Source organism: Erinaceus europaeus, chromosome 3 (genome assembly GCF_950295315.1).
Source record: "Erinaceus europaeus chromosome 3, mEriEur2.1, whole genome shotgun sequence".
NCBI classification, from domain to species: domain Eukaryota; kingdom Metazoa; phylum Chordata; class Mammalia; order Eulipotyphla; family Erinaceidae; genus Erinaceus; species Erinaceus europaeus.
Genome location: NC_080164.1, coordinates 26,302,369 through 26,321,116, shown reverse-complemented (window position 1 = coordinate 26,321,116; position 18,748 = coordinate 26,302,369). Strand labels below are relative to the sequence as shown.

The 18,748-nt window shown below is 38.1% G+C and overlaps 1 protein-coding gene across 2 annotated transcripts in view; it reads left to right on the top strand.

The window, feature by feature from the left end:
* The window catches only part of HEATR5B (HEAT repeat containing 5B), a 95,894-nt gene that overhangs the window by 39,738 nt on the left and 37,408 nt on the right, over positions 1–18,748 (top strand). For both annotated transcript variants that reach the window (XM_007521002.3, XM_060186870.1), the window contains exons 20-27: positions 304–493; positions 2,104–2,273; positions 7,965–8,109; positions 9,721–9,960; positions 12,023–12,274; positions 12,866–13,047; positions 15,934–16,002; positions 18,067–18,246. In XM_007521002.3, the coding sequence (XP_007521064.1) occupies positions 304–493; positions 2,104–2,273; positions 7,965–8,109; positions 9,721–9,960; positions 12,023–12,274; positions 12,866–13,047; positions 15,934–16,002; positions 18,067–18,246 (1,428 nt within the window). The remainder of the gene's footprint in view (positions 1–303; positions 494–2,103; positions 2,274–7,964; positions 8,110–9,720; positions 9,961–12,022; positions 12,275–12,865; positions 13,048–15,933; positions 16,003–18,066; positions 18,247–18,748) is intronic.

Here is an 18,748-nt window from a genome sequence, read left to right as displayed (position 1 = left end):
GTGAAACTTGTGTTAGGTGGGCTGTATTGCCCCAAAGTAAAGGATTCTGGGAATGGAGGAGGAAGGGAGAGGGTAAAGAGAACCTTGAGGTGCTGTTGCATGATGATGAAAAAGGACCTAAGTTGTGGGTGAGAGTGTTCTGTGGAGAACTTTCATGAGAAGATGAGAGATTAGACCCATGTGTCAACAGCTGCACTGTAGACCGTTAACCTGCCAATAAAAATGATTTTAAAAGATAAAGGAATCAGTTAATTTTCTTTCTTCATTACAATTGAAGACAATTTTTTTTTTCTCCCACTACAGACGTGGTCTCTTCATTCACTGGCTTTGATAGTAGATTCTAGTGGGCCCATGTACCGTGGCTATGTGGAGCCAACACTGTCACTGGTTTTGACCTCCTTGCTGACAGTTCCTCCTTCACATACAGAAGTCCATCAGTGTTTGGGCCGATGCCTAGGTGCTATCATAACTACCGTCGGCCCTGAACTACAAGGTAAGTAAATTCATCTTAAGGAAACTACACAGATTGTTATTGTTTTCCTATTCTTGCATGTAACTGCCACATTGCTTAGATAAATCTTGTAGTGATAGTAGCAGATATGTACTGGATACTTGCAATATACCAAAGAACAGCTTTTTTACTTATTCTATGAGAAAGCCATGGCATAACAGTGTTTTTTAAAGTTTTAAGAAAGAAGGGGAAAAGAAGGTTTTTTTCTATCAGGCTTATCACTGGGGCTTGGTGCTGCACAAGACTCCACTGTTTGTGGGAGCCGTTTTTTTTCCCTTCTTATAGTTGATATGACAGAAAGAAATTGAGAGGGGAAGGGGAGACAGAGAAGGAGAGGAAAAGAGAAACAGTCATTGTACCGCTTCCCTGCTTATGAGTTCTGCCCTCTCCCTCCTGCAGGTGGGAACCTGGGGCTTGAAGCCAGGTCCCAGCACATGGGAAGGCATGCTCATGCTCAACCAGGTGCGCACTGCCTGCCCCTGAGAATACATTCCCAGGTGAAATTTTACTTGAGCCTCATGGAAACAAAGACAGAAGTGGAGTTCTTCTGCCTGGGACCCCATCCACTTGTCTTCCTGGATTCTTGCTTCATTTTTTTTCCCCCAGTTCTAAAGAGTATATTGATAGTTTGAAAACCATTTCCATAAGGTAGATAATTTTTTTCCTCTGAGGAAACAAACACAAAAAATGTGACTATCTTGCCTACAGCTACTCAGCTAGTAAATGGTATACGTTTGATCCTCAGACCCATAGTCTTCCACTCAGTTCTGCTGACATAGCTCTACTAACAGGGAAACACTTGAGTCACAAAAACACTCTGGATTTACCCTTAATATACAACTAATTTCAGAGTGGTTTTTTTCCTCTACCATTTCTTCTTTTGACTTTTTCCATTTTATTTACCTTTAAAGATTTTCTTTATTGTAAAAGAGAGACCAGAGTACCACTGTTGCATGTGTGGTGCTAGGGGACTGAGCCTGAGACCACACTCTTGCAACTCCTATGCTCTGACAGCTGTGCCACTTCCCAGGCTGGAAAACAAATTAGTAGCCCTCTCTTCCAGAGAATGTCACAGGATATGAAGAACATAAATATGTCCTTTTGGTTAATCATGGACATTTACCAAGGATACAGGGGTGATTAGGACTTTGAACTAAATTGATTCTGTCATTTTCATGTTCAGTCTTTATATAAAATTATTTTCATTACATTTTAACAGTTTTTAATTTACTCATGTTTAGCAAGTGGTGAAGCAGGTCTACAGATGTCTATCTTTCTCCACCACCACCCCCCCCCCCGTCTTCCCTCTTCTCGATTTCTCTCTGTCCTTTCCAACGATGACTACAATAAAACAACAAGGTCAACAAAACGGACTAAATAAATATTTTTAAAAAGATATAGATATAAATATAAGAGGTATGCAACATTGCCATCTTTCTATAATTGTGCCTGTAGACTTTGAAACTTTTGTGATTTTTGAAACAATACTACTAGTAATCAGAAGGAGGGATTCTTTCTGGGATAACTGTTTTCCAGGAATAGTATGATGTTACCAATTAAATAACTTTTATTTTCCTCTATGTTTTGACTAGGGAATGGGGCGACCATTTCTACCATCCGCTCCTCTTGTTTGGTGGGTTGTGCAATCACCCAGGACCACTCAGACTCTCTTGTGCAGGCAGCTGCCATCTCCTGCCTTCAGCAGCTTCACATGTTTGCACCTCGACATGTCAATCTGTCTAGTCTTGTCCCCAGCCTCTGTGTAAGTAGGAAGCTGTTTCATTCTTTGATTTGCTTAGGATACCCCAAAGATGTTCCCTAGAAGATCAAATTAGACCAGAGCAATAAATGTACTTCCAGGATTGTGACTTCTAGGGTTTCAACTTCAACAGCATCTTACTTATTTAAATATTTTATTTTATTTTGTCTTACATTATTTTATTTTAATGAGAGAGACCAGAGCACTGCTCAGCTCTGGCTTACAGTGGTGCTGGGGATTGAACCTGGGACTTCAGGAGTGAAAGTCTACTGTGCAACTTCTCTGCTATCTCCCTGACTCAGTTTTGCTTAATAATAATAATAATAATTATTATTGTATAGCTGGCACCTCATGCATGCATACTTTCACTACTCTGGTGTTGAAACTTAACTTGAAAAGGGGGTGGCTTAGAGGCTGTGTTGTAGCTAGAGACTTAAAAGGGGCTTAGAAGGATCCTGGTTCGAGCTCCCCCTCCCCCTGCTCCCCACCTACAGGGGAGTCGCTTCACAAATTGTGAAGCAGGTCTGCAGGTGTCTGTCTTTCTCTTTCCCTCTCTACATTTCTCTCTGTCCTATCTAACAACAATGACATCAGTAATAAATAGAACAATAAAACAACAAGAGCAACAAAAGGGAATAAATAAATATTTTAAAATAAGTAAAACTATGCTTCACAAAAAAGGGGGGCTTAGGACTTTGGTGCTTAAGGATTCACAGTGGAGAGCTGAGAACAGGTTTAAACAATAGAAGGTTTTATTAGGGTGAAATGGGTAAAAGGCAAAATAAGCAATTATCAGGGGTTAAGAGTACCCTAGGTCCAAAAAGTCTGAGTATAGTTATCAAAATTTTAGTCCCATAAGATAAACAGTGATCAGCTGAGGTATAGGTTGCTCATGGCTGTAGAGGGGTCTTTAGTGAAAAGAAGCATTTTTTTACTCTGGGTAGTACATTAGATTAAGTGCACATGTTACCATACTCAGGGACCAGGATTCAAGGCCCTGGTCCCCACCTGCAGGGGACAAGCTTCATGACTGCTGAAACAGTGTTGCAGGTGTCTCTCTCTCTCTTTCATTTCCCTCTTCCCTCCCAGTTTATCTATGTCTTGTCAAATATTAGAACAGTAAAATAAAAATAAAAACAAAGCAAAAAATATTTTTAAATAAAGAAGCTTCTTTGGAAAACCATTTAATTGTAATTGTAGAAGTCAAATACATGTCTGCACCATGGCTCAGCATCTCCTCTCTGAAATAGGTAAATATCTGGCAAATAATGCCCATGTATACCAAGGCTTCCATGGTGTAGGGAAGGGTTATTGCAGGGCTATACATAGTCACTGACAACAAAGAATCTCAAGTCCTTCAGTCAGCAGAGTGGATGGCTAGTGGGAGATTTAGCTGTTCCATAGAATACTGCACAGACATAAAAAAGAAATGAATTGGGAGTTGGGCGGTCGCACCGTGGGTTAAGCGCAGGTGCAAAGCGCAGGGACCGGCTTAAGGATCCTGGTTCGAGCCCCCGCCTCCTCACCTGCAGGGGAGTCGCTTCACAGGCAGTGAAGCAGGTCTGCAGATGTCTTATCTTTCTTTCCACCTCTCTCTCCTGTCTTCCCCTCCTCTCTCCATTTCTCTCTGTCCTATCTAACAATGACGACATCAGTAACAATAATAACTACAGCAATAAAACAACAAGGGCAACAAAAGGCAATAAATAACCTTTAAGAAAAAAAAAGAAATGAACTACAGGGAGTCGGGTGGTAGCGCAGTGGGTTAAGTGCATGTGGTGCAAAGTGCAAGGACTGGCATAAAGATCCCTGTTCAAGCCCCCCGGCTCCCCACCTGCAGGGGAGTCGCTTCACAGGCGGTGAAGCAGGTCTGCAGGTGTCTATCTTTCTCTCCCCCTCTCTCTGTCTTCCCCTCCTCTCTCCATTTCTCTCTGTCCTATCCAACAACGACAACAATAATAACTACAACAATAAAACAACAAGGGCAACAACAGGGAATAAATAAATAAAATAAATATTTAAAAAAAAAATGAGGGGCCAGGTGGTGGTGCACCTGGTTGAGCGACATGTTACAGTGCAAAAGGACCCAGGTTCAAGCCCCTGGCCCCTACCTGCAGGGAGAAAGCTTTGCGAGTGGTGAAGCAGGGCTGCAGGTGTCTCTCTCTGTCTCCTCCTTCCCTCTCAATTTCTGGCTGTTTATATCCAATAAATAAAGATAATAAAAAAATTTTTAAAAATGAGATGGGGTTTTTGTAAACACTAAGCAAGCTGTAAAATATTCTATTTCTTTTTTTAATTTTTTTAAAATATTTATTGTCCCTTATTGTTGCCCTTGTTTTTTAATTGTTGTAGTTACTATTGTTGTTGTTATTGATGTCGTTGTTGTTAGATAGGACAGAGAGAAATGGAGAGAGGAGGGGAAGACAGAGAGGGGGAGAGAGAGATAGACACCTGCAGACCTGCTTTACCGCCTGTGAAGTGACCCTCCCCCCTTGCAGGTAGGGAGCCGGGGGATCGAACTGGGATCCTTACACTGGCCTTTGAGCTTCACCTTGCGCTTTGCGCCATGTGCACTTAACTCGCTATGCTACTGCCCAACTCCCAAAATACTCTATTTCTTTCACTTCGATTCAGCCAGTCAGCATTTGTTGAGTGTATTTCTTAACCACCCTCCTACTTAAGTGTCATTAAATTCTTAATGGGGTTTTGCTTCATCTGCATTTGGTCATTTGACTCTGCTCACAATTGTGTTAAGATAGACAGGGTAGACACTGTTTTCTTGTACAGACAAAGGGCAGCAACTCTGAAACACTGATTCCTTCTATCTATTTATGTGACCATTCTTAAGCTTTCTAATAATAGGGCATTTGAAAATTCCAAAATATCCTTATTCTCAAGAAGAAAAGTAAATAACTTCCTGTTGGGAAAAATCTGTCATTTTTTTTCTCCCCTTAATTACTTTTTAAGTACTTGATATTAATTATGTGGATTATAAATTTTATGCACATATGTCTTGATTGATAAACTGATAAATCGCATAAAACAGACTGTCTAGCACTGGGAAAGGGTGATATATTTCACATGATCACTACCCCTTTCATAATTTCTACATGACATTCTTTCTAAAATACAGTAATTTTTTTGCTTCAACCAGCACATTGAAACACCTGAAACTAAGAATGTTATCTATTAGCTATGCTTGGTAAATAACAAGCAGCACGTGAACCGTACTTTAGTCTAATTTTCTGTACAAGTCAGTTTCATAATCACAGTAAGAGCTAACGTTCACTGAGAAGTTACCATGTGTAAGTCACTGTTCTCTACAAATACTTCAGATTAACTCACTTTTCACTGCATCCCTATTAAGAATTACCATTCCCACTTTATATAATGCAAATGGAGTCAGAGAAGTTAAATAACGTGTTTTAAGGTCACAGAGAAGTGACAGAGCCAGGAATTGAATCCTGTCTTGTCAGCCAGAGTCTGAAATCTTTATCACTGCACTATGCTGTATCTCTTACTCCATGTATTTGAGAATACTGTGATCATTCTCTCAGGAACATTTAACATTAGAACAAGATTCCATGGGCTGGGGAAACAGCATAATGGTTAAGCAAAATACTTTAATGCCTGAGGCACAAAAGGTCCCTGGCTCAGTCCCCTACTGGGATTGAGAAATACACCATAAGCCAGAGCTGAGCAGTGCTCTGGTCTGTCTATCTTTCTCTCTGTATTTCTCTCACCAAAATAAAATAAATAAAATGTTTTAAAGAGAGAGAGAGAAAAAAAAAAAGATTCCACATATAAAGGGCCCATTCTTACATTCATTTCAGGAGTTTTTACTATAAAGAGAACCAGAGTATCCTTCTGTCACATGAAATGTTAGGGATCAAACTTGGAACTTCATATATGTAAGTCAGGTGTGCTACCTGCTTTGTCAACTCCTGAGCCACGATATTTATTTATTTATTTATTTATTTATTTAATGATTTAGTAATAGTTGACAGGATCATAACATTATACAAATACCAAATTAAAGAGACTCAAGGTATTATATATGGTAAGAAGTATAAGGAGGAAAAAAAGATACAAGAAAGATTTAAAAGTACTAGAGAGAAAATGACAACATTTAAAAAGACATAGAGGTCTGTATGCATGTAAATGCATTATACTTAAAAATAATATATATACAACTCTGGATTGATACCTGCTGGCACCTAACCCTAGCATTTAGGTAACACCCTATACATAGGTTCAAAGAACTGTCCACATGCTATTTCCAAAAGATTCAAGCTCTGATAATTCTGCCAATAACTGTAAAATGTGCTGTCTCAGGTTATGATAGTGATCTTTTTAGGTCAAATGGGAAGGGATTAGTTAGATGGTTATAGAAATGTAAGCTTATAATTTATCTAGATGATGCCTTAGGATGAAGTATATAGCAGGGCAGGTATAAAGATCTGGTGGGTATATTTTGAGTGGAGGGCTCCTGGGAAGTAAATAATCTATTTTTCATGTAAAAATAACATATATAGGGGCCAGGTGGTGGCACACCAGGTTGGGCACACATGTTGCAATGCACAAGGACCTGGGTTCAAGCCCCTGGTTCCCACCTGCAAGGGGAAAGCTTTTCGAGTGGTGAAGAGGTATTGCAGGTGTCTCTCTGTCTCTCTCCCTTCTCTATCACCCCTTTCCCTCTCGATTTCTGGCTGTCTCTATCCAATAAATAAATAAAGATAAAAATTTAAAATAAATAAAAATAACACACATATATATATATATATGTTATTTAAATATATTAGCTCCATCCCAGAAATTAAGCAAATAAACTGATTTTTTTTATTTCTTTATTGGAGGATTAATGGTTTACAGTTGACAGTAACATATAATAGTTTGTACATGTGTAACATTTCCCAGAGAAACCAATTTTTTAAAAATTGTTACCCACTTTAGCTCTTTTTTTCTTTTTCTGTTTTGTTATTTGTTTTTTGGCCACTAGGATATTTGTTGGAGCTTTGTACCAATGATTTCATTGCTCATGACTGATTTTTTTTTTTTCCCTCTTCTTTTTTAAGCTAGAAGGTAAGAGACATGGATGGAGAGAGAGACTACAGAGAGATATATTGCAGTACTGCCCCACCAGTTCTGAACCTTCCTCCTTTTTGTTGCTCCCATATGGTGATCAGTGGTCCAGATCTGGTTTCTCACACATGGTAAAGTGTATGTTCCACTGGGTTAGTTATCTCCAGGCCCCTACTTTCGATGTTTACAGTATGCTGTCTCCTTGAAAACTTTCAATGGCAAATTTTAGTAGGGTCTTACATAAAAGAAAATGGTATATAAATATTATTGACTGTAAACCCCATTGATTTGATCTGATCTGGGGCCCATATTCAGTTTAGGAGCCTACGTGACTCACCTCTGCGTCCCTGTACAAGGATCCTTCTGAATTTGTCTCTTAAGTATATCTATGATCTTTTGTGCCTGGGTTTTTGAACAGTTATTCTGGCTACCAAAATATTCTTTCTGTTTTATTGATCTTTTTTTTTTTCCAGAAGGCTGTCATTTGGTTATATATCAAGCAACTGAAATGCCTAATGATGGCCTCCTTCACAAGTAGTGTGTTAATATATATTGTTTTAGGCTAATGAGATTGTAGCTTGAAAAATGTTCTGAATTTGTTCATGCTTGCAGGTTCACTTATGTAGTTCCCACTTGTTACTTCGACGGGCAGCTGTGGCGTGTCTCCGGCAGCTTGCACAACGAGAAGCCGCTGAAGTATGTGAATATGCCATGAGTCTGGCCAAAATTTCAGGGGACAAAGAGAGCAGTGGTGCTAGTAAGTTATGTTACAACCTACATTCTTCTTGTGCAAGTACTCTGACAGTACAGTTGGATATTCCTTCTAAATAATTTTTTTTTGCATTGAAACGTAATCAATTCTCTTGTTTTACTAAATAAAATAAACTTTAGGTTGGCAAAATAGCTCAGTTAGATAGTATGTTGCTTTACTGTGTACTTGACCAGATTTGATCCTGGCCCACATCTAACTGAAAAAAACTTCACTGTTGTGGTATCTCTCTCTTTTTAAATATTTACTTATTGTTTTTGTTTATTTATTTATTTTTTATGAGAGCACTGCCTAGCTCTGGCATACGGTGGTTTAAGGATTGAACCTGGAAATGTAGAGCCTCGGCTTAAAAGTCATTTACATAATCATTATGCTGTCTCTCTAGCCCTGATACTGTGCTGTCTCTCTCCCTCTCTATCTCTAAAAATAAAGGTTTAACTAAATAAAAATAAACTTTCTGAAATCCTAGGGTAATTTTTCTTGGTAATTTTCATACTTTCACCTTTAAAATTTTTGTAACTTAGCAACTCTGGAGGCAGCGGCATAGTAGACAAAGTTTTGGACTCTCAAGCATGAGGCCTAAAATTCAATTCTTTGCATCACATGAACCAGAGTGATGCTCTGGTTCTCTTATTCCCCTTTCTCTTTCTTTCTCTCTGTATCCATTAATAAGAAAATAAATCTCTAAAATAAAATAAAATTTTATAGCTTAAAAAGTTAATAGCCTTTGTCAGGATTCTCCTGCCATCCCTTGAGAATGTTTCAGCAGCAGTAGATATAGGAAATGCAGATATGAGGTACTAAGTTTGATCTCTTAACACTGCATGTGTCACAGTGATGCTCTGGTTCTCTCTTTTATAAAACACTTGAAAAGAAATGGGGCTGGCAAGATTCCTCACCTGGAAGGTGCCTGCTTTGCTATGTAGGTATCCTACATTTGACCTTCTGCTCCCATCGCCAGTGACACTAGGGAAAGCTTTGGTGCTGTGGGGTAGATCCCACTCTTTCTCTTTCTGTCTGTCTCTGTTTCTTTCAATCTGAAAGTTAGACTGGACTAAAGAAGTTCTGATGATGACAAAAATAAAAACAAAAAAAAAAAACCCTCACAAATAAATTAGACTGTAATAACATCCCCCTCCCCCTTTTTTGGTCAGTTTGTTAAATCTGTTTAAAACTGTCTCTTTCCTTCACTTTTTCTTATAAAATCAAACCCATACTTACTGAGTATCCACTGGAGGTCTGTTTAAAATACTTTATCGTAATCAGTTTTCTGTTTTTCATGAGCACTGCTCAGCTCTGGCTTATGGTGATAGAGGGGATTGAACCTAAGACTTTGGAGTTTCAAGTGTGAGAGTCTCTTTGCATAGCCATTATGCTATCTAACCCCATCATAATCAGTCTTAAAGATCAGGGTTTAGCTTCATTGTCAGAGTAAATTCTAATCTTAAAGATATGTAAACAGTAGTGCATAGACAAATTGTAGGTAGTTATTAACTGGTTGGGTTTACTACTGTGAATTCATATATAAGCCTTGATCTTTAAAATATTATTACCTATATACAACAAAATACAAATTCATTTTAAAAAATTGCTTTTCAGATGCCAGTCCTTTTGCACCTGGAGTGAGTTCTCGAAGTGATACCCATTGCCGCCATCAAGGTGTTAACATCACAGAAACTGGTCTTGAGGGACTTCTTTTTGGAATGCTAGACCGAGAGACAGACAGAAAATTGTGTTCTGATATTCATGATACTTTGGGACACATGCTTTCATCACTGGCTGTAGAAAAACTTTCCCATTGGCTGATGCTTTGTAAAGATGTCTTGGCAGCTTCTAGTGGTATGTATTTAACATATAAAGTGTGTTCTCATTTATTTATTTTTGCCTCCAGGGTTATCTCTGAGACTTGGTGCCAGCACTACAAATCCATTGCTCCTGGAGACCATATTTTCCATAGTATTGGGTAGGACAAAGAGAAATTGAGAGAGGAGAGGGAGATAGAAAGGGGGAAAGAGGAGGCTGGGTGGTAGCGCAACAGGTTAAAGCACACATGGCACAAAGCTCAAGGACTGGCATAAGAATTCCAGTTTAAGCCCCCCGTCTCCCCACCTGTGGGGGGGGGGGTCGCTTCACAAGTGGTGAAGCAGGTCTACAGATGTCTATCTGTCTCTTCCCCTCCTCTCTATTCTGTCCAACAATAACAGCAACAATAACGACAACAAAATAGGAAAAATGTCCTCCAGGAGCAGTGGATTCATAGTGCAGGCAAGCCCCAGCATACCCAGAGGCAAAAAAAGAAAGAAAAAAAAGGGAGGGGTAGACATTGCTTTCAAAGTGACCCCCCTGCAGGTGAGGAACTGGGGGCTTGAACCAGGATTCTTATGAGGGTCTTTGTGCTTAGTATTATGTGTAATTAACCAGGTACACTATCTCCCAGTCCCCTAAAGTGTGTTAAGTAAGGAAATGATTTTACATCTGATGCTTAGCTGTATATGTACACAGATATGTAGTTATATAGACATAAACTTGAGCTTGTGTTTAAAAAGTGCTTGTAATTTTTTTTTTTTTTTTGCTAACCTCTGATTTATGGTGGTGCTGAACCTGGGACTTCAGAGCTTCAGCCATGAAAAACTTTTACATAACCATTATGCTTTCTCCTCAGCTCAAAGATACTTATTCTTTTTTAAGCCACTTTTTAATTTGTGATTAATACTGATTTACAAGATTATAAGATTAGAGGGCATAGTTCTGTACTGCATCTACCCCAAAGTTCTGTGCCCCTACTTTCCCAATAATAACTGTCATAGTTCTCACAAAGTCTTAGGGACAATTAACTTTTTTTTTCTCAAGTTCATTGATTTCACATATGAATGAAACCATCCAGTAGTGTCTTTCATCTCTTATTGTACTACACATGAGCGCCTACAGTTCTGTTCACGCTGTCCCAAAGGATGTGATATCTTGTTGCTGTTGCAGAGTATTTCAGAACAAGCATATGTCTTACGTATTCTTTAGCCAATCATCTGTCAGTAGGCGCATAGACTGCTTCCACTCTTTGACTATTGTGAATAATGCAGCTATGAATGTAGGGATGCATATGTCCTATCAAATTAGAGTATGAATGTCTTTGGATAAATGCCCAAGAGTAGGCTCACTGGTCCATAGGTAACTCCATTTTTAGTTAAGGATTCTCCATATAGTCTTCCAAAGGGGCTGCACCAGTTTGCCTTCCCACTGGATACTTGTAATTCTTTTTTTTTTTTTAATATTTTATTTTATTTATTTATTCCCTTTTGTTGCCCTTGTTGTTTTATTGTTGTAGTTATTATTGTTGTTGTTGTTGTTGGATAGGACAGAGAGAAATGGAGAGAGGAGGGGAAGACAGAGAGGGGGAGAGAAAGATAGACACCTGCAGACCTGCTTCACCGCCTGTGAAGCAACTCCCCTGCAGGTGGGGAGCCGGGGTTCGAACCGGGATCCTTATGCCGGTCCTTGTGCTTTGCGCCACCTGCACTTAACCCGTTGCGCTACAGCCCGACTCCCACTTGTAAATCTGTAAATCTCTGTAAAAATGTTGGAGGCTAAGTTTTATTACAAAGTGATAAATGTTATTTTTTGGAAAATGATTAAGTTCAAATTAAATTTTCATATAGAAAATTCACAGGTTGCTCTGTAGGTAGACATAATATGTAAAAGTAATGAAATATGTAAAATTCTTTTATGTTATCCTTTGTTTGGCCTTGATTGTTCAAGAAAAATGCTTACCAATTTAACTGTTATCAAAGGAGTGATAATTTACTCTTTTATTAGAAACTTTCAGTCATTATGCTCTTTGTGAAGCATCATGCATCATTTTTGTTATATTGTGAGTGTTATCACATGTGTTTTAATTTTGTTACAGATATGAGTACTGCAGCTCCATTAAGTAGTGGAAAAGATGAAGAATCGGAAAAGAAAGATGAGATGGATGATGACACCATGTTCACCACACTTGGAGAAGAAGACAAGTCAAAACCCTTTGTCGCTCCTCGCTGGGCCACCCGGGTGTTTGCTGCTGACTGCCTGTGTCGAATCATCCACCTGTGTGAAAACGCAGACCAGGCTCACTTTGACCTTGCCCTGGCACGCTCTGCTAAGCTGCGAAACCCTACAAGTAAATGTGAAATCAGGACTTCTGGGGGCCAGGAAATAGCTTGTCCAATAGAGCACATTCCCATGTGGGAAGCCCTAGGTTTAACCTCCCCCAGCACCACATGGGAGTGCTATGCCTAGCAGGTGCTGTAGTGTCTCTTCTCTCTCTATCTGGGGGGAAAAAGCCCACTGGGAGCAGTGGAATTGCTCATGCATGTGCAGCTCTGTGCATATAATCTCTGATGATTTTGAGACCGCACAGCAGAGTTGAGTGGTTGCAATAGAAAGTATATGGCTGGCAAAGCCAAAAATACCACTGGGTTTTTATAGAAAAAGTCTGCTACTCCCTGTTCAACAAAGTCCCTTTGGGGAAACTTATGACAATCAGTTTTTTAATTTTTTTTTGCTTCAGATGACCTTATACATTGTACAGTGTCATTTATACTACCATATTATGTAACTTGAGACAGTAGGATATGAACCTTTCTGGAAAATTCTATGTTATTTCTCATAGAAATGCTTTTTTTTTTAATTTTTCACTTTATTTTCTTATTTTGTTATTCCACTTACATCTGGAAGAGTTTCCCTTCCTGTCATCTATTCTTACTTTTAGATGATCTCTTGGTACTTCATCTCTCTGACCTCATCCGCATGGCATTCATGGCTGCAACTGATCACAGTAACCAGCTTCGGATGGCTGGGCTCCAAGCACTTGAAGACATTATCAAGAAGTTTGCATCTGTGCCTGAGCCAGAATTTCCGGGTCATGTGATTTTGGAGCAATATCAAGCCAATGTGAGATATTCTATTTACTTAAAAACATAAAGTTGATCTTTTGAGAAATCGTTTAGAAATTTCTTTATTCTTAGAGAAATGTATTTGAAACTATTCATCCACATAAAATTCATATCTTTATTCCCATTTTCTTAACATGTTTTGAATTAACCCATAGGTAAAGATACAGTAGTATAATACTTGTCACTATTTTTTAAGTCATGATAGCATATTAGTGATAAACCACAATAGAAATTTTAACCTAGTTTCTCAGTCTTATGTTAGATATTTAGTCATGCTAATTAAAAGGTAAAATATGCAGGTTGTTGTAGATTTTTCTGCTGTTATTTTTATGTGACAAGCATTTATTTAAGTAGAAAGCATGTGTGTTATATGCTAAAGAATAAATCAACTCTTAATAACAACAGTTAAAAATAGTACTGAGGGCAGAAGTTGAAAAACAAGATCAGAAGAGAAAACACAAGTAGAACCTGAACTGGAGTTGGTGTATTGCACCAAAGTAAAAGACTCTGGGGTGGGTTGGGGGGGAGAATACACGTCCAAAAAAGGATGACAGAGGACCTAGTGGGAGTTGTATTATTATGTGGAAAACTGGGAAATGTTATGCATGTACAAACTATTATTTACTGTTGAATGTAAAAAAATTAATCCCCCAATAAAGAAATTTTCAAAAATAGTACTGAGGGGGGCCTGGTGGTGGCACACCTGGTTGAGTGCACATGTTACAATGTGCAAGGACCTGGGTTCAAGCCTCTGGTCCCCACCTGCAGGGGAAAGCTTCACAAGCAGTGAAGCAGGGCTACAGGTGTCTCTCTCCCTCTCTGTCTTCCCTTCCCCTTTTGATTTTTGGCTGTCTCTATCCAATAAATAAAGATAATTTAAAAAAAAATTTTTTTTAAATAGTACTGAGGGGCCAAAAGGTGGCTCACATGGTAGAAAGCATATTTTACCACAGTTCAAGTCCCCACTACCATCTATTTCAGGAATATAAGAAACTATACTCATGTGACAACAGCTGTTTTAGAAATCGTTATTTATCTAGTAGAATGATTTGGATTATTTGATGAAAAAAATTTTAAATAATGTTGTCTTCTAAAATTGTAGAAGTTATCAACTTTAAAAAATAAATAGCTCACTGGGTTAAGCACACACAATGTGAAGCTCAAGGACCCACACAAGGATCCCTTTCTAGTCCCTGTCTCCCCACAGGCGGTGAAGCAGGTCTGCAGGTGTCTATCTTTCTCTCCTCCTCTATCTTCCCTTCCTCTCTCAATTTCTCTGTCCTGTCCAACAATAGCAGCAGCACCAACATCAACAATAACAGCAACTACAATGGAAAAAAAGATGGCCTCCAGGAGCAGTGGAGGCAAAAGAAAAAGGGAAAAATCAATTTGTACTGCTTTCATGTAATCATCATATTCCAGTCTTATCAGTTGACTCAGTAATCTCCTTGATGGCATTCTTGCTCCATCATTGTAGAATCTAATACCAGCTCTGTGACTACTGATTTATAGTCAGTGCTGCAGCTTGTTGCTGTTTCTTTAGTCATGGAGAGGGACTTTTGACCTATTTTCAAACTGCTGTTGACATGCCTTAAGAACTGGATCTCTAGTGTGTGTGATCCTGGTTCAAGCCTGGCCCCCACTGCATTAAAATATCAAAGACAGTTAAAAGCTAATCTCATCCATAAGACACTTTCAAAGTAAATGGGAAATAATTCAGTAACACGAGAGTCTGTCTATTCTGTGATAAAGAACCAATTTTGTTCCAGTGCTAGTGTACTAGTGTCTATATTATGAATAAATAGGCAGAATTATATCAGTATTCATGTATGGAATGAAGACAGGGAAGATTCCCCTAGTTGATAGTTTAATAAGTAATAATAAAGTACAAGTAAAAAAAAAAAAACAACAAAAAACTAGGGACCAGGTGGTGGTGCATCTGGTTAAGTGCACACATGACAGTCTGCAAGGACCCAGGTTCAAGCCCCTGGTCCCCACCTGCAGGGGGAAACCTTCATAAGGGGTGAAGCAGAGCTGCAGGTATCTATCTCTCTGTCTCTCTCCCTCTCTATCTTTCCCACTCTTCTCAATTTCTCTCTGTTTCTATTCAATAATAAATAAAAATATTTTTGAAACTAAAAATAAAATAAGTGAAGGAAGCATCAGTCCTGAGTTCCCTTTCTCTGTCTCCATCTTAAAAACAAAACAAAACAAAACTATCTAGTAGTAACTCTAGTATAATCAAATTAAGAGTTGATTATATCTAATTCATATATAAGATATATCTATCTTATTTGTATAAAGTTAATATACCTAAAGTCTATAACCTCTGTTAGCTTATTAAATCTAAACCTCATTCCCTTAGTATTAGAACAGTAGTATATAAGTCATTGTTGAGCAACCTTGTATTTCTTTTGCTGTGAAATAATCACTAAGATGTTTGATGATTATTTGAATTTTTACTAAGTTATTTAAAGGAATTGATCTAGTTACAGTATAGTTAATCTGCTATGTAAATATTATTACAAATATGTTCAGGAAAATATAGACCAAAGAAACAGCAGTTTCTGTTACCTCTGAGAACACAAAACTTGGTCAGAAAATTTTGTTAACTGTTGAGCTGAATCAAAAGAAAAGAGAGAAGAGAGGAAGAGAAACAAAATTGTTTATTTTATGTATTACTCAAATAGACAGTAATAACTCCCTGGAGATCAAAAGAAAAATGGTATTGTTGAGTTTATCATAACTAAAAAGAGAGATTAAGGGAAATGTAATGAAAAGGAAGATAGAGAAAAAGAAAACATGTTTTCATCTCCAAAGACATGGGAGGCTTTATGTTTATTACATATATTTTAAAATAAGATGTTTGCATTTGTCTTGCTAGGTTGGTGCTGCTCTAAGGCCAGCATTTTCCCAAGATACCCCATCAGATATAATAGCAAAGGCTTGCCAGGTAAGTAGAAAACAGGGTCTGCCATAGATAGTGCCTATAAATTCATAGATATCTGAGCATTTCACTGACAGAAGAGATAAGGGAAAAAGTGAAATATAGCTTTTCTTTTTTATCTTGGAAATATAATAGGAACAGTTTCCTTTTTTTATTTTGTATCAAATGATGTAATAGTAGCTGTTAACTATACATTTTTGTCGTTGCTGTAGCTGAAGCATTCCTTTGGGCTACATGGCTCATATATTAAGCAGAAATGAGCAGATATAAAACTGTAAGAGGGACTAAGAGTAAGTTCTCAAAATCTGAAATAACTTGAGAATATGCAATGGTTATAGTTAATAAAATATTTTTGAATACTGGTTATAAAATTTTGGCAAGTTTCAAAATATTAAAGTATCATCAAGAACATTTCACAGTATGGAAATGTCATTTAAAATTTAATTTGAGGACATTATTCTCACATATCTGAAGAGAATAACAAAAGTATGTATTTCCTTCTACTTTCAATAAATTTTTTTCATGCTTCATCCTAAAAAAAGATTCATGAATAAAGCTCTAATATCTCAAAAAATCAGATTCTATTGTTCTTATCCAGGGATAGAAGAGAAGCAACTCTGCACTAAGTTTCCTGAATTACAGGACTATGGTCCATTGTTACTGTTACAACTCATAATCAAGTTTCAGATGATGTCTATGTAGAGAATGTTGTGCTATTTATAATGATAGGCTTGAAATTCCAAGATACCAAGTCTTAATGATGGCCTTTAGAGAAATGAACTCCCTGTACCAATAGCAGGCCAGAGGCAGAGGAGGGAGCATAGTGTTCAATGTTTATATCAGCTTAAGCTTTATAAATGCACATTCATTCATCCCTCTCATTTGAGGCCAAGGTCTTTTTTGTGAATATAATTTTTCTACTGCTCTTTCTGTGTAAACTGAATCTATAATGCAGCCTGCAATTTTTAATTTCATGTTCTTTAAAAAAAAAAAAGAAAAGTCAAAGCAAGCTTAGTGCTATGTTCTGATCTTTACAATTTCCATTGTATTTTTGGCTTATCTCACTTACCTTGCTGCCTATAAATTCCACTCAAGATGAAGTGAAAGAGATGACTTAATCATTTTTAACAACTGAGTAGTATTCCATTCTGTGTATGTGTAACTTTCTTAGGGGAAAAAAATCAGAAGTCTTGGGAACTTAAGATTGCCTACAAAGCAATCTAAATTCAGTTCAAATGGAATTGAATTAATCTACAACCTTATCTCCATTAGCTGTCCTAATCTCATCTCTTTTCTTATCTAACTCCCCTCTATCTGTACACAGAAACCATCCTGAAATCTTGTATCATCATTTCTTCTGCTAGAATTAATTTCTCCCTTCTCTTTTGAAGTGTAGTATTCCAGTCATAAAAATTCTCACTTGTTCATTCAATGTGTATTTTCTTACTTAAGAATGAGGACAAGATATTTTTTTTCATCTCTTCCCAGTATCACCCTCCACCTGCAGTAAGCAGAGGTATTGCTAACATAAAGAATTACTCATGACTCACCTGATTTGCGTGGAAATTTTTCTGTTATTTTTTTTGTCAAATCGGACAGTGGAAATATACTAAAGTAAATATTGTTTTGCTTTTCACAAAGGAGTGTAATAAGTTCCGTATTTGTTGATTTATTCTCTAAGCAAATTTTTTCTTTCTTTTTCTTTTTTTTTTTCATTTAGTTTTTCATTTTTTTTTTTTAATTTAAGAAAGGAGACATTAACAAAATCATAGGATTGGGGGGGTTACAACTCCACACAATTCCCGCCATCCAATCTCTATTTCCCGTCCCCTCCCCACTAGCTTTCCCATTCTCTATCCCTCTGGGAGCATGGACCCAGGGTCATTGTGGGTTGCAGAAGGTGAAAGGTCTGGCTTCTGTATTTGCTTCCCCGCTGAACATGGCCATTGACTGGTCGATCCATACTCCCAGTCTGCCTCTCTCTTTCCTGATGGAAACGACTCACATTTGCTGTTCTCTGTTAAATGTCATATTCTTTACACCCAACCTGTGGTGGTTCTCTTGGGCTAGGTATGTAGTGCGTGGATTGGAAGTGGGGTTGTCAGCGATCTCAATGATCTTCGTCGAGTACACAACCTGCTTGTCTCTTCTTTGGACAAAGCTCAGGCCGGCAAAGGATCTTCCAGCCAGCTGTACCGAGAGAGTGCCACAACCATGGAGAAGCTGGCTGTTCTCAAAGCGTGGGCAGAGGTAACCAGCCATTTGTCTGTTTGTTCTTGAAACATTTCTCTGTCAAGAGGAAATAGCCCCTAACCTTGGAAGCAAAAGTGCTTATATTTTTTTATGGGCAGTGAGATTGCTTGCCAGGTCGGGTATATGTCTTGCCAAGTGCTTGCAGCCCAGGTTTGAGCCCTGGCACCACCTGGGAGGTGCTATGTCTGCAGAAAGCTCCAGTGTTGTGGTATCACTTCTGTCTCTTATCTCTCTGTCTGAATTGGGGAAAGAAGCAGCCCTGATGATGGTGAGGCCTTGGTTCCACCAAAAATAAGCCCGTTTTTAAATTTTTTGACTTTGCTTTGACACAGTTTGAATATCTGTTACTTGTTCTTTCTTACTGAAATATACACATGTATTTAAGAGAACTCTTGTTAAACACTTTAAAATTGTATATTTAAGCCAACTGTTTTAAGAATGTTCATACTGAGGAAGGCTTTCCTTGCTGTGGGGAAATTGGCCAGGGTTAATGTGCAAA